Source organism: Pimephales promelas, chromosome 8, assembly GCF_988280905.1.
Source record: "Pimephales promelas chromosome 8, fPimPro1.hap1.1, whole genome shotgun sequence".
NCBI classification, from domain to species: domain Eukaryota; kingdom Metazoa; phylum Chordata; class Actinopteri; order Cypriniformes; family Leuciscidae; genus Pimephales; species Pimephales promelas.
Genome location: NC_142776.1, coordinates 33,521,999 through 33,535,556, shown reverse-complemented (window position 1 = coordinate 33,535,556; position 13,558 = coordinate 33,521,999). Strand labels below are relative to the sequence as shown.

Sequence of the window (13,558 nt, the reverse complement as noted above, 5' to 3'; positions counted from 1 at the left end):
AAGAATGATTTCAGCACCTTGTTGAATCAATGCCACGTAGAATTAAGGCAGTTCTGAAGGCGAAAGGGAGTCAAACACAGTATTAGTATGGTGTTCCTAATAAGTTCCTAATCCTTTAGGTGAATGTATATAAACTTTTTTCACAACTTGCACTTGCAAGAAATGTCTCTATATTTCAAGGAATGCAATTGCCAGTACGCTACTGATGACACATTATCATGCGCATGCACTCCATAAACTCAGAATCATGAATCATGAATCAGAATCATGGTACCAACAAAGCCTGATTGAAATGGTTTGGTTTTGTCAACTTCCTGTGACCCAGAGTTTGTCCATCTACCATCATGGTACAGGAGGCCCCTAATTCATGAGTTACTGTATTTTGTATTGACAACAAACCATGTAATGCCCTTTTCTGTGTTGCAATGTGCTGCTTTAATCGATTAGTCCTCAAGGCTGACCTGTGCAAAAAGAAAGAGGTCACAAAGTCCCCCAACAGAGAAAATAAGTCCTTTACTTGAATTTCTAAAGGCTGTAAAACAATAAAAAATTGCATTTGGTTTAAGAGATTTCTGAGAGAAGTCTGAGAGGGAAAAAAAGAGTTTTAAAACAACCTCTCTGAGTTACTGCAAAATAACACACAGAGGAGTCAGATGAGGTTTCAGGGGGAGACGAAAACTTTAATAAAAGTTCTGTCTCTCTCTAGAGAATCCATTTTACTTGAAGTCATAGCAAAGTAGCCGTCGAAACAGCCCTCTTCACGACAAACAGCACATGCAACTAAATTGCTCCAAAATAAATTCCCCAATAACCAAGTTACAACATACAATGTGAAGATGAAAGCTTTCTGGATATTGAGCAATTAGATCAATGTGACGCCAAAGTTCTCAGGTGCGACTTTTTACCCAGTTTGACTCGAGCATTTTCCGGATCCAATGCTTTTTTATTAAGCTCCGTCAGGTTTCATTACTAACTGGAAAATCTAATTTCATTCTGTGTATCTGACAGTATTTCAAACTAATTCATCTTGTCAAGGTGCAGGCACGACAAGCCCACCAGATGGTGTTTGTGTAAGATGAAACCCTGCTACTTGCCCACCAGGTTCTTAAAGGGCACCATTACCTCTTTGAGATTGCCGTTGCCTCCTCGTTACATTCGTCTCCTCGTCTCATTTCATGCCTCAAAGCAAATCTTCTCTGCTTCACTGATGCCAAAACAAACATAAGTGTTGTCGGATTGTTCTAGATATCTCAAAATACACAATCGTACCATTTTTTTAAACTGAAAGAGAAGGTTTGTGAGATCTAGTGTTATATATAGCAGTGGCATAAAGCCAAGATGGCAGCGAAGTTCAATAGAGCTTGTCCGTGTAAAAGTCAACACCAAAGTGTTGTTAGTGATTGCTAAGGTGTTCTGAATAGATTTTCATACATTCATACCTTAACATAATAAAGTTGCTAGGGTGTTCTAGATGGTTACTTACTGGTGTGCAGGTAAACCTCACTTCCCTGATCTCAAGTCACGCATTAGCGAATTGTTAGCATGTCTGCCTCCCATGCCAGAGAGGCTAGTTTGAGTTTTGCTTGGAGTGGGGCGTGTTGGACCGGAGGGGTTATATTGGTGCCGTGACCCGGATACGAGTGAGGTTTAGGGGGTGAGTGTAACGAAGCGTGCTAGTGAGAGCTGTGCATGTAAACCTCACTTCCCTGATATCAAGAGGCACACTAGCGACAGTCTTTAGCTTCTTTGTAAGCACATCTGCTTCCCATGCCGAAGACGCAGGTTCGAGTCCCATTTCGGGTAGGGTGAGTAGGTCCAAAAAGCCCTTTCAAGTTTCTATTATGGTCCCAGGTCCCTTCTCTAATGCAATGCTATTGTTGTTACTGTTACCTAGAACTAAAGCAATTAAAACAATTTTCGGTAATTGAAATGCAGCTGAAATTAAATAAAATATAAGGTAACACTTAGACATTCTACTACTAACTATAAGTAACTTTGCATCTGCATGTCAACTATAGTTTTTAAGAGTATTAGTGAACTGTCTGCTTAAAATCTACTGACACTTGATGGTCCCTCACCAGACATTCTGCAAGTAAAGTTACTTATAGTTAGTAGAATGCCTAAAGTGGACTATCAAAATAAAGTGTAAACCAAATATGAATATTAAATGAAAAACCTAAAAATGAAAAAAAAAAATTAGGATAAGTTTAAATTAAAATACAAAAATTTGTTTAGAAATAGCAATGAGTTCTGTGAAAAGGGCACATAAGCAGCCATATTTCCATGAACGTACTCAACTGTTGAGACCATTTAAGTATCAAACACCCAATCAACAGATGTCTAACGCCTTTATACAGTAAATTGTGCAACTTTTTCGACTACATTAGCCTACAAAGAACATAAGGGAACGCTCTGAGGATTCAGATGAATAAAGCGTTCAATATTAGTGCATTATTAAAGGTGAACCACAGAAGCTTCGTTTCAGTACCAAAGGGGTTACGAGGTGCAGAGAGGTTAATTCCAGTATCCAAACCTAGATTTACATCATTGTTTGTAGATTAAAGAGGGCTTTCCAGGGAATGGTCTTCTCATGTTTGCCCTCTCCACCACAAAGCAGCTGAATGTACTGCGGTCTGATTAATCTTAATGAATTATGCAAATGTAGGTTATCTCAAGCGATTTCAGAATGTTTCTGTATTGTTTTATTAATGCGCTTTTGAATTACTTCGCACAATTACAATCGCTCCCTCCCCCTTCTCTCGCGCACGCACCACAGTGTTTCTCATTCAGTCGCGTTCCTTTATTAAAAACTTGTGGCGGTCTCTGGCGAGTTGCGCGCACGAATAAGAAAGTCATTACTGTAATTTAATGACTTTAAACCAAACAAGACTGCGGTCTAGATTACCAAGCGTAACCCGGATCCTCCTCCCCTGCATCTCAAGGGTCTGATCTTTGGGAGGATGTCTCCTTAATTTCTCCTTAATTAATTATGTTCGTTATCACGACTAACCCTGTGGTGAGAGCGTGGAGTCAATTACGATGGGAAAACTGACATAACAATGCGAAAGAAAGCCTTTACGAGTGCACAATTCTGAAAGTTTGCTGTTGACCGAGTCAGCTGAAGTATCCATTTATTACTCTGTGAAGAACTCTTCTGCACATAGGGCTGCTTCAGCACAGGACCTAAATGAGAGCTGTGATTTACTGAGCGCGAGTCATTCCATTGATAAGAGAAACATTATCGAAGCTTTTACATGTAATTGCGTACACGATTCACTTCAAAGCGCACATCAAAAGGTGGCAGCAACACTGCTTATCTCCATAAACGTGATATAATGTATAAATCTGAGGATTATGAGGGGATTTGGATAACAATTTGCATGTGGGCAGAAATGCTATAGATGAGGACGGGTTAATTTGGACTATAAAACTACACTGACATGACAGCTCCAATAGATTATATTAGCTGCCTCTTCATGTCTCCTTCAAATGACAGCTTGTGCATTTCAATCAGGATGTCCAAGGATTATGAAACATCCAGCGTGTAGCATTCATTCTAATGCGTGATTTCATATTCAAAGCATAATGCTGATATGCTTATCAATGCGCTGTCATGCTCAGAAGGAAATGCCAACAGACAGCGTTCATATTAAAGTCGAACAGCAACACTCATGCCACTACAGTGTCTCCTTGATCTAATGTCTTTTTGGAGAACCTTGCTTTGGCCCTTCTGTGCCATATGTGTGTCCACTTAGTGCAGATGACCAGCACATTGTTTGCTTTCTTCACCCTTTGATTGTGTATCCATCAATGCACCACCTGACACCAAAAAGTAAACATTATGTAAATTAGTTGGACACGGGGAAACAAATTTACCGTTTTAACTGTATGAACTACTTGTGTTTTTTGTAGGGATGCACAATATATCGGCCACCATATGAGTATCGGCCGATATATGTTCATTTTTTAATGTTAGCGGTATCGGCCCAATAAGAAACTTTGGCCGATATCTTAAAGCCGATAAATAATTAATTATTTCCTTCAAATGCGCACTGTTCAACATAATGGTTTTGAATTGCTTGAAATATGATTGGAAAAGGGAAATACAGTGAAGGGCAGCACAAGTTTGTCATATCGGCTACATAAAATTGTGTGCTTGGGATATGGTGAGACTTTTGTAACCAGTCTCTCAAAAATTAAATAAAATTTGGATTTAGATTTATCAGCCAATATATCGGTTTCAAAATATAAAGAATTATCGGTTATCGGCCAAAATGTTCATATCGGTGCATCCCTAGTTTTTTGGTCAAATGTGGTGACTATAAACTATATTCATTGTGCCAAAACGTTGGGTGTAGGATCTTTTACGCTTCATAGATTAAAACTGAAAATTAGCCATACAAGTTTATGAAAACAAGAGGGTGCATAAATAATGACAGTATGACACAAGGTTATTTTTCGGGAGGATTACTCCTTTAAAACACGCATCGATGCCTGGTACATACAGTACCTATTCATGTCCAGTTAGTGCCAAAACCCCGTACTTAAGCCACACAGTTCGCATGAATGCAATCCTTTCCCGGGATTTCGGAAATTGATGGGAAGGTCTGGATGCTACTTTATAAACATGGAATATGATAATCTTCATTTACATAAATCTCTTTCTCTCCAGTTTCACATTCATCCCTCTCATCTGGCATCATACAGAGGTCAAGGAGGGAAAACACACAGCAAGTGTCCATGCATAACTGACCTTTCCACACCATCCATTAACCTCATCGAGGTTGTTTGATCATTATGCAAATCTTTGTCTCAATTACTAGAAATCCTCAGAAGCGACAAACATTTAAAATGAATCTAAATAAAACCTGGCATTTTTGCACTCTCATAGCACACGCTCTGGCATTCCTCCAATTCCAATACCTTTTGTAATGTGACTGTATTCCTAATGTCCCCATTACCATTCCGATGGAGGTGATGGTGGTAGCAGTGGGTTGGTGTTAGGTGATGCGACATGAGCCAAACAAACCGATTCCTACCTGTGTCTTCCCTGCACCCCAATGAGCCCGGACGCCCGTGGACTCAATCCCCCTCACAGCTTGCTCTATAACGACCGAGCGCGCTCCGCATGTAGATAAGGACGCTAGGCGTGATAATTCATAAGGGTTCATTCAGGACCTTCTGGAAAGCCTTGAGAATTCTGGAGCTGCTGCGACTGCCCTTGGCCCAGAGGGATTAACAGCTGAGAGACCCAGCATGGCAAAGTCTGCTTAATCCTGGTCACTCTACGAGGTATCATATCTGCTACTGTCCTCAGCCTGATACCACTCATTAGACTCCACAGCTGGCTTGTATAACATGGCACTCTTAACTACACTCTCTGTGATGGCGGACCACTCATAGCTGGGATGTATTGGTTTACTTCTTTGACAAGCTATCCAACGCAAAGAAACATGAATTGTACCTTTTTAGCGGTGGATGAGATGGGATTCCAGCAGGTAGGTTGGTAAGCTGAGCAAGGCAGGCAGTTTTGTAGGTTGGTAGTATCAGACAAAGCATGGATTCCAGTAATCCAACAAACGATTGGTAGTTGATTGAAGAAAGGTGGTTAAAAGGCACAACTTAAATGTCAAAACTAATGTCCAAGTAGTGTTCAATTGTGATTCAATAGCATTTCGATAGCGAAGTAAAGAACTGTATGCTTGTACGTTCCAACAGCTTCCTTGTTCTTTTCTTGTGTTTGAAAAAGTGAGAGGCGGCCATCTTTTTATTCAAACATTCTTACCAACTGTCAAAATAAAAGTCCCTACAAAATATCCTAAATCTAACAAAACATTTCCAGTGTTTCAATAGCACAACAATTTAATTTAAACTAAACAACAAAATAGCTCCTACACTCTCTGCTAACTGTGTATATGACCATTTTTAGACTATTTTGCAAGATGTAAACAACACTGGTCCAGAAGCACTTCCTGTTTCAGTTTTTTTAACACTACAAAAAAGCTGGGATAAAATACAACCAACAGAAAATATAAAAACTGAATCAAAAAGTTAAACAAACATCTTTAAGATGTTTTCTTTACATGTGAAATAAACGGAAACAGGAAGTGTTTCTGGACCAGTGTTGTTTACATCTTGCAAAATGGCACATTCAACAACAAATGCTAAATTGTTAAAAATACTAATTGTAGATTAGTGTTTGGCAAACCCCACGTAATTCACTGAAGTTTAGACAAGGTACCATTTCCAGAAACCAAGAGTTATATGAAGTTGGATAAGCAACTGACAAAGAAATAGGTAAGTACATAAGCCATTAAAAAAATATTATCAAAAAATATTTATTTTTACCATCTGTGTACATTCAAGAACAAAAAATAGTCACCATTCTATATAGTAGGCAAAAACCACTATGTGCGCAGAGTAGTATGTCTGAATTCATAGCATAAAAAAGTAGGCGAAAGGTATCCGGATGACTTGCTACTTCCGGCGAGATACTAAAGTACGCATTCAATGAACACTTTATCCTATGAGGCCACGGGAGAGGATTTGTGAATGGAGGTGAAGCGATACAACTGACGCCGTAGGTCACATGACAATGACAACATGGCGGATGTATTAGGCAATATAGAATGGCAGCAAAGTAAATTTCAAACCAAATGTAGTACCTACTATACAGAATGTGATCTCGGACGATGCATGACTCATGAACAAATAGTACTTTTGCTTTGGATAAATTTGATGAATCAGGACTGAACAATTAATTCACAAATTGGACTGTATTTTCCAAAATGTTCTTCAGCCAGTACTCAACAAACCCAGGGAATGACAAGACAAAATACTTTGAACTATTTTAGGGTGACGTAGTTACACTTTACTACATGCACTAACTAAAGTAGGCTAATAACAAATTATGCATAATTAACCCTAATCCAAACCCTAACTCTATAGTCAGTACACGTAGTTAATTAATATTAGCCTACTCAGTACTTATAAGAACAACGTAACTACGTTCTCTTAAATAAAACGTAACCCAAAATACACATATATTTGTGCAGTCCATTTTGTGAACAAATCATTCACTAAAAAAGATCCGACTCAAAAGAACAATCTGTTCATGAATCGCGAATATCGCTACTCTTTTTTTACACTAAACTTACACAACTTTGAAAAAAAACATTGTATTGAGTCGCAAAATTGAATGAAACATTTCACTACCATAAAATGCTGCAAAAGAATTGGTGAATCATTCACAGACCAAATGAGCCAATTCACTAAAAAGTCCAGACCAAACAAGAAATCTTAAGAAATCTTATCCAGAAATTGGATAGAAAAGTACTTTATTATTGTTGTCCCACTCCTTAATATGTTTTAAGTCTTGAAGCAAGCCTTGATACTTCTAGTTATTACTCCACAACACTGTTATGAAAATTTCAAACACCTACCGTGATTCAAGGGCAAGAAACCTCTTTGACTACTCCATTTCAGAGGACAGATCTTCATCCTAATGCCATGACCCGCAGCACAATGTCCTGAAAACACAGTCAAAGTACTCAAAACTGCCACAACACACACAGACACACACACTCCTAAATGCTTTTATCTCCTAGTCTTGGCTAATGACACGTTTGAAACAAGCTTTCGTTTGAAAGCTTGCTCACTGTCTGCAATTAGCTAAACACATTAGTACATTAGTTCATCATTATGAACGCCTGAATGTTATGTTTATGACATGTTCGGTGCTATCCTTTGTGTGAATGACTTGTCAAAGTAAATGACATCTTGACTAACCTCGCAGTGCCCCTCCTTGTTTTACTGTTGATATTGTTAATGGTAAATTAGCCAGACAAAATCGCTGGCAAATGGTATTATGCTAATAGCATTAGCCCTGCCCTACGCAAGTCAGTCTGAAGCGTTCTGTGACAGCTGCATAAGCGCTACGTGATTCACAGACTGAATGCTAATAAAGTGGCATCTACACACAATGTACATCAAAGAAAGGGGCTACATGTCAATTTCAATGCGAACATTAGCATAGTCATGTGACATCTTGAAGTTTCATCAAAGTTGGCGAATGTGTAATGGATAATGAAAGATGTCTGATTGTTTATTGTTTTTGTTCTGTTGGTGGGTGGATGTTACATTTAAATGCACTTTCTCTTTTATGATGGCAAAGTAATCATTCTTCACAGTTACAACTGGACAAGATTTCCCATAGAGATACTTTTATTTGAGATAATACTGACACTTTGACTCAATATTGGCCACCAAGGCTTTTAAAAACAAACAATAAATCTTTTTGCTATCTTCTTTTTCGCTGCTCCCGTAGACCACTTCAACTTTTCATCCATTATTAATACCTGTAATTCTTATCTTTATACTCGCGTCTTGCTCAAGTCCGTTTCAAAATGGAGCAGAGTGCCCCCAAAACCATACGCAAAAAATCACACACCTCACACGGATCAAAAAGTCTGTCCATAGTAGATAGAAGAAAGAAAATATTGGCACCAAAGGATAGGGGACTGAATATTAGTGCCTCTGGAACATATGATTCAAGCAATAAGTGAACCTTTCAAGTCCACATTCGCTTCAAAAAACGTAATCCACTGGTCCGAAATAGCAGAATTGTCTCTGAACTGGTGCACATCTTGATTTTTATGGAATATTTACTTTACATGGTGTATGGTCTTGTCCAACACTGTTATAAAAACAAAAAAATGGGAGTTTGGCAAATACTGTAGAAGAGAGGGGGAGGGGGGGGCGAAGAGAAATACTCCATGTGTTTAAATGGTCAAATCCAAGTGAAATTAGTATTCATAAGTCCAACAACTTGATCCCAATAGTTGTGAAGTAGTTTGAAGTCCATATATCTTCATTTCCATTGCTTTGATCAAACAAAAAAAGAAAAAAAATGCTGCTAGTCCCAAATGTATATTGGTCCCAGACTATCGTGTGACCTGAAAAAGAAGAGTCCATGTTATCATTTTGTACATGTCTGCATATGAGTGTGTGTGTATGTGTATAGCCCACTCCTACTTTTCAGTCTGACTGAAATGTTAAACGTGAGGTGTCATCGCTGATTTAAACATTACAACACTTCAGTTTATATCATCATAACGTAACGACAACAATCACAGACTGTTAACTAATCACCTCTTGAATATCAGAGGGCCTCCAGCACTATAAAATTGGAAATTTCTACTATTAGAATTATCCTCAAAGGCATGAGGTGTTAGTAAGGGACTGACACATTGTACTGTCACCTACAAGTGTCATTCACCACACCACACGCATGAGCTCAGCGGTAGCGGCCTGAAATAGACGCACACTGAGGGATTGGAGCCGTTAGTTCCTCTGGATCTGAGAGGGTTTAGCATGCAAGTCTGGTCCTGTTCCAGCTCTGTAACACAAAAGCACGGCTCTGGGTTCAGAGGCCAGGGTGGGGCAGATCTCTATGGCTGTGGATGAGGCCAGACTGGCAGGCTGCTAAGGGAAGCCCAGTGTAATCTACACCTTCAGGTCACAGCCAGCAGGCAGCCGGAGGACACACAGAGGAAGAGGAAGGTATGCTGGTCACAGTCTCCTTCACTTCCTGCATTTCTCTCTGGTTCAGACATGAGATTTGGTGGATTCACTTGACAGGTAATTCAACACAAATTTGGGTGGGCAAGATGAGACTCAGCAACTGAGAACTGTTCATATACAACATTTGTCTTATTGCTCAACACTATATTATACTAGTTTGTATTTTTCAGCCAAGATCAGCCAATTTAAATTCCATTACACTCCTTCAATTTGGGGTCGTAAGTCTTTTATGTAAAGAGAATACAGTAATATTGTTAAATATATTTACAATTTAAAGTAACTGTTTTTTACTTTAGTATACTTTCAAGTATATTTCATTAATGTGATTTTTCAGCAGTCTTCAGTGTGACATGATCCTTCAGAAATCAGTCTAGTATGCCGATTTGCTGCTCAAGAAACATTTCTGATTTTTATCAATGTTGAAAATAGTTTTGCTGCTTAAGATTTTTTGTGGAAAATGTGATGCATTTTTTTAAGATTCCTTGAAACTGAGAAAGTTCAAAATAACAGCATTTGTTTGAAATAAAATTCTTGTTATAAATGTCTTAACTGTCACTTTAAAAACCAGTTCAACCCGAGCGCTCTTTGATAAAGTGATGATTACGTCCCTGCAGATCATCCATCATCGTATAAAGCCCGCCCTGGCAATTTGATTGGCCCCGACGAGTCAAGACCGAACTTCTCAACCAAAAAATGTTGTGCGTGAGATAATAATATCCCATGAGTCCCATGCTTCTTTTATAAAGAACACCGCTTTTTTCACATAACGCAGTGAAGCAGCCCCTGCACGACAGAATAATTGATTCTCGAGCCGTCGATATCAATCAACAGACAGCACCTGGTAACGGTGTACGTAAGAAGGTATTTCTTGAGCAGCATCCTAAGGTACGGGGAGCACGCCTAGAAATGGTATACCTTTAGTTACTTTATACCTTAAGAGTCTTCGTAGCGTGCTAAGAGACAACGCTATCGGGAAACGCAGCCCAGAACCGAAAGCAATGCACCCTGTTTTACAGAATAGAGAATGCGAAAGTTTGTTGCACATAACCACCATTCGAGTGACTGTAAAATTTATAACATTGAGTACATAAGCAAAAAAAAATTAATTAGCACAAAATGATAAAACTAGAAGAGGGCTAAATCATATTTAAATGCATCAAATGTCCAATTGAACAATGGTCAATGGACCTGCTGCAAAAGATTAAAAGTAATGATCAGAGTGATCACAATCCCATCATGCTTTCATCGTTTCTTCTATTGCATATCCATGTGCAAGGACGGTGGCCTGGAGGGCCCCAAAATCAAGCCCAGGTTTGAGAGAAGCTCCCAACACCTCAGAGGTCTGCCTTCTGTTGACGTGTGAGTGCAGTGGCATGAATTATTAACATGGCTAAAGTAAAAAAAAAGGTCTGCCTCACGCAGGCCCCTCTGCCCCATGAATAATGGAGGGCTCGACTCAAGCGCGAGCATTTGGTGAGTCAAACTTCTCAGTCTGATGGATGGTTACAAGCCCAGCATGTCAACCGTACATACACAGTGGCTCGCAAAACACACGCCGGCAAACATAAAAACAATAACTCGCATTAGCCTGTGGAAGTGCATCATTAACCTGCCCTGACTTTCCTAAATGCAATGCCACATTGTGTTTCTTTTGTTTGGGATTTTTTTTTCGCTCATTTAAGTTTGTCTAGGGTCCCAGATTGTGTTTTATTTAAAGTCGATGTCAAATGCAAGGACCACTAACAAGCTGAAAGCAAGACAGTTGAGGAAAGCAGAAAACTAGTGCATTGCCTGTTCACACCCAGTACGATAACTATAACAATAATGATAGAGATTAGAGCCCGACTGATGAAGGATTTTGAAGGCTGATACCGATACAAATATTTTTGGGTTTTAAAATCCAATATTCCGATATATCGGCCGATATTTTTTTTATTTTTTAAATATTAATTTATCTGCCATTATAACTGCCGATACCGATATTTTGGAAAATGCCTAATATCGGCCGATAATATCGACCGGCTGATATATCGGTCTGGCTCTAATAGAGATATAGTTATAAAAATCGTAGTAAATATAAAAGAATAGAGTCCACAGCACAACTATAACAATACCGGCTCAGAGAAACAATGTCATTGGAATCACTTTCAGAATGTGTTTTTTTTTTCCCAGCTGGTGAAAACATTGACAGCCAATCAGAATCCATCCTGCTTTGAAGAGCTTGAACATTTAAAGTGGCAGATGACAAAATTGCAGTGCACACTTAGAATAAATGTTGTGTTTTGTGTGAACGGGCCATAACACTAGTTAGCAAAAGGCTTTTTTCTTTTAAATCAATCATTTATATATATATATATATATATATATTCATTGGCCCACTTTATTTCTGTTGTATGGTTGTATGGACTGTTTTTGTTCCTGGGTTCGGAGGTGTTTTCTGGTATTGATATTATTCTGATGGATATAGTTGGCTACTGTGATTCGATGGGCTCTCTCTCACCTTGGTCGTCTTGACTTTGTTTCCCGTGCTGCAGCTCCAACCTTTTAGATCTGGCAACACCTTACACTCCTCGCCGTCCATACACGGCTGCATCTGACACCACCACTTCTGTGCTACTATTGAAGCTGTGCAGACAGAGAGAAAGAGAGGAAGAAGAATCTCAACAAGACGAATCTCACTCTGTGGGAACTGACGAAATGGGAAAGGCACATCCCCAAATCACCATGGTTCCCAACACTTTAAAGGACGAATCTAAGAAGATTGAGAGGAGAAAACCTCAGAAGATCTCAGTCACGTCCACAAAGAAATGGGACTATCTCATTCAATCGCTCTCTCCCTAAAACAATGAGGCGATCTTTGATTAGACTTTACAGAAAAAGTTGCATGTCAAGATGACAAGGGTTGCGGTTGGGGGAGCTGGCATGATGTTGAGGGTTAAGAGGAATAGAGAAGTATAGAGGAGACACTGTCAAACTTTGGGCCTTAATTTTTAATTCAGAGCAGAGAGGAAGATGGTTTGACTGACTGTTAAAACAAAAGTTTGTTTGCCTTTAAGTCTACATCTATTGGGTTTAAATCCAAATACAAGATCAAATTCTTGTGTTGAAACTTTTACCAGACATATTTTAGGAAAACAGACCACAGTTATGCATGACCTTGAATGTAGGGATGTCTGAAAATGTTGTGTGCAGTAAAATGTTTTCTAAAATGAACAATAGCCCTTTAATATCCTCCATCCCAACTTTCAAAATGAGAAAGAACATTATAATGGTCATAATTTGGACACTTGTTTTGGACAAACCTTTTATACATTTATATTTACTAAGATACATCTGATAATTGGCAACCACTAAAAGGAAATCCCACGTTAAAAGCAGGATTTACATCTTTGCAGTAATTATTACTATAACTATAATTATTGGACTTTTTTATGGTCATTTCAATAGCAAATGTTACTTTCAGCAGCTTTCTACAGGCACTTCTTTGAAAACGGGTCTTGGTGTGTGTGTGTGTGTGTGGGGGGGGGGGGGTATGATTTCCAATGTGGTCTCAGTTTTTTAAGAACCCACAGTATGACAATCTACAGCATAAAAATAGTGTAGAGAGGTCAAATGTCTCTCAGTCATAAGCACAGTGGCTTTTGTCATCATACAGCAGGTAGAATCATGCGCTGTGGTCTCGGTGCTCAGCAGGGGGTGGCAGCACCTGTCAGATGCATTAGAGGGCAGAAAAGAAGATCAAGATCGATTGACCTGTCCGGTGAGGGGGCCGTTGACATGTTATTAGACAAGCAGCCCACGCTGCACTTGAGCGAACAGGAGGATGACGGTGTCACACTCAAACGGACCCTGACTCTGATGTGACAGCCCAGAGAGATGAGACTGAGATAAAGAGGGGCAGCTAGACTTTAAAAAAAGACAGCCAACTTTAAATTGATGGTTTAATTTAGAAGCATTAATAATTAAAATAATAAAA

At 39.1% G+C, this 13,558-nt stretch overlaps 1 protein-coding gene and 1 long non-coding RNA gene across 2 annotated transcripts in view; both read right to left on the bottom strand.

The window, feature by feature from the left end:
- Nucleotides 1-5,906, bottom strand: part of LOC148978127 (uncharacterized) — an 89,152-nt gene extending 83,246 nt beyond the window's left edge. Inside the window, exons 1-2 of the long non-coding RNA XR_016169553.1 lie at nt 5,465-5,906; nt 1,123-1,204 (exon numbers count right to left, since the gene is read on the bottom strand). This is a non-coding gene — a long non-coding RNA (uncharacterized LOC148978127). The remainder of the gene's footprint in view (nt 1-1,122; nt 1,205-5,464) is intronic.
- Nucleotides 5,907-8,200: 2,294 nt separating this feature from the next.
- tafa3a (TAFA chemokine like family member 3a) overlaps nt 8,201-13,558 on the bottom strand; it is a 100,141-nt gene continuing 94,783 nt past the window's right edge. The window contains exons 4-5 of the mRNA XM_039693494.2: nt 12,083-12,207; nt 8,201-8,954 (exon numbers count right to left, since the gene is read on the bottom strand). Coding sequence (XP_039549428.1) covers nt 8,943-8,954; nt 12,083-12,207 — 137 coding nt within the window. The 3' untranslated portion in view covers nt 8,201-8,942. The remainder of the gene's footprint in view (nt 8,955-12,082; nt 12,208-13,558) is intronic.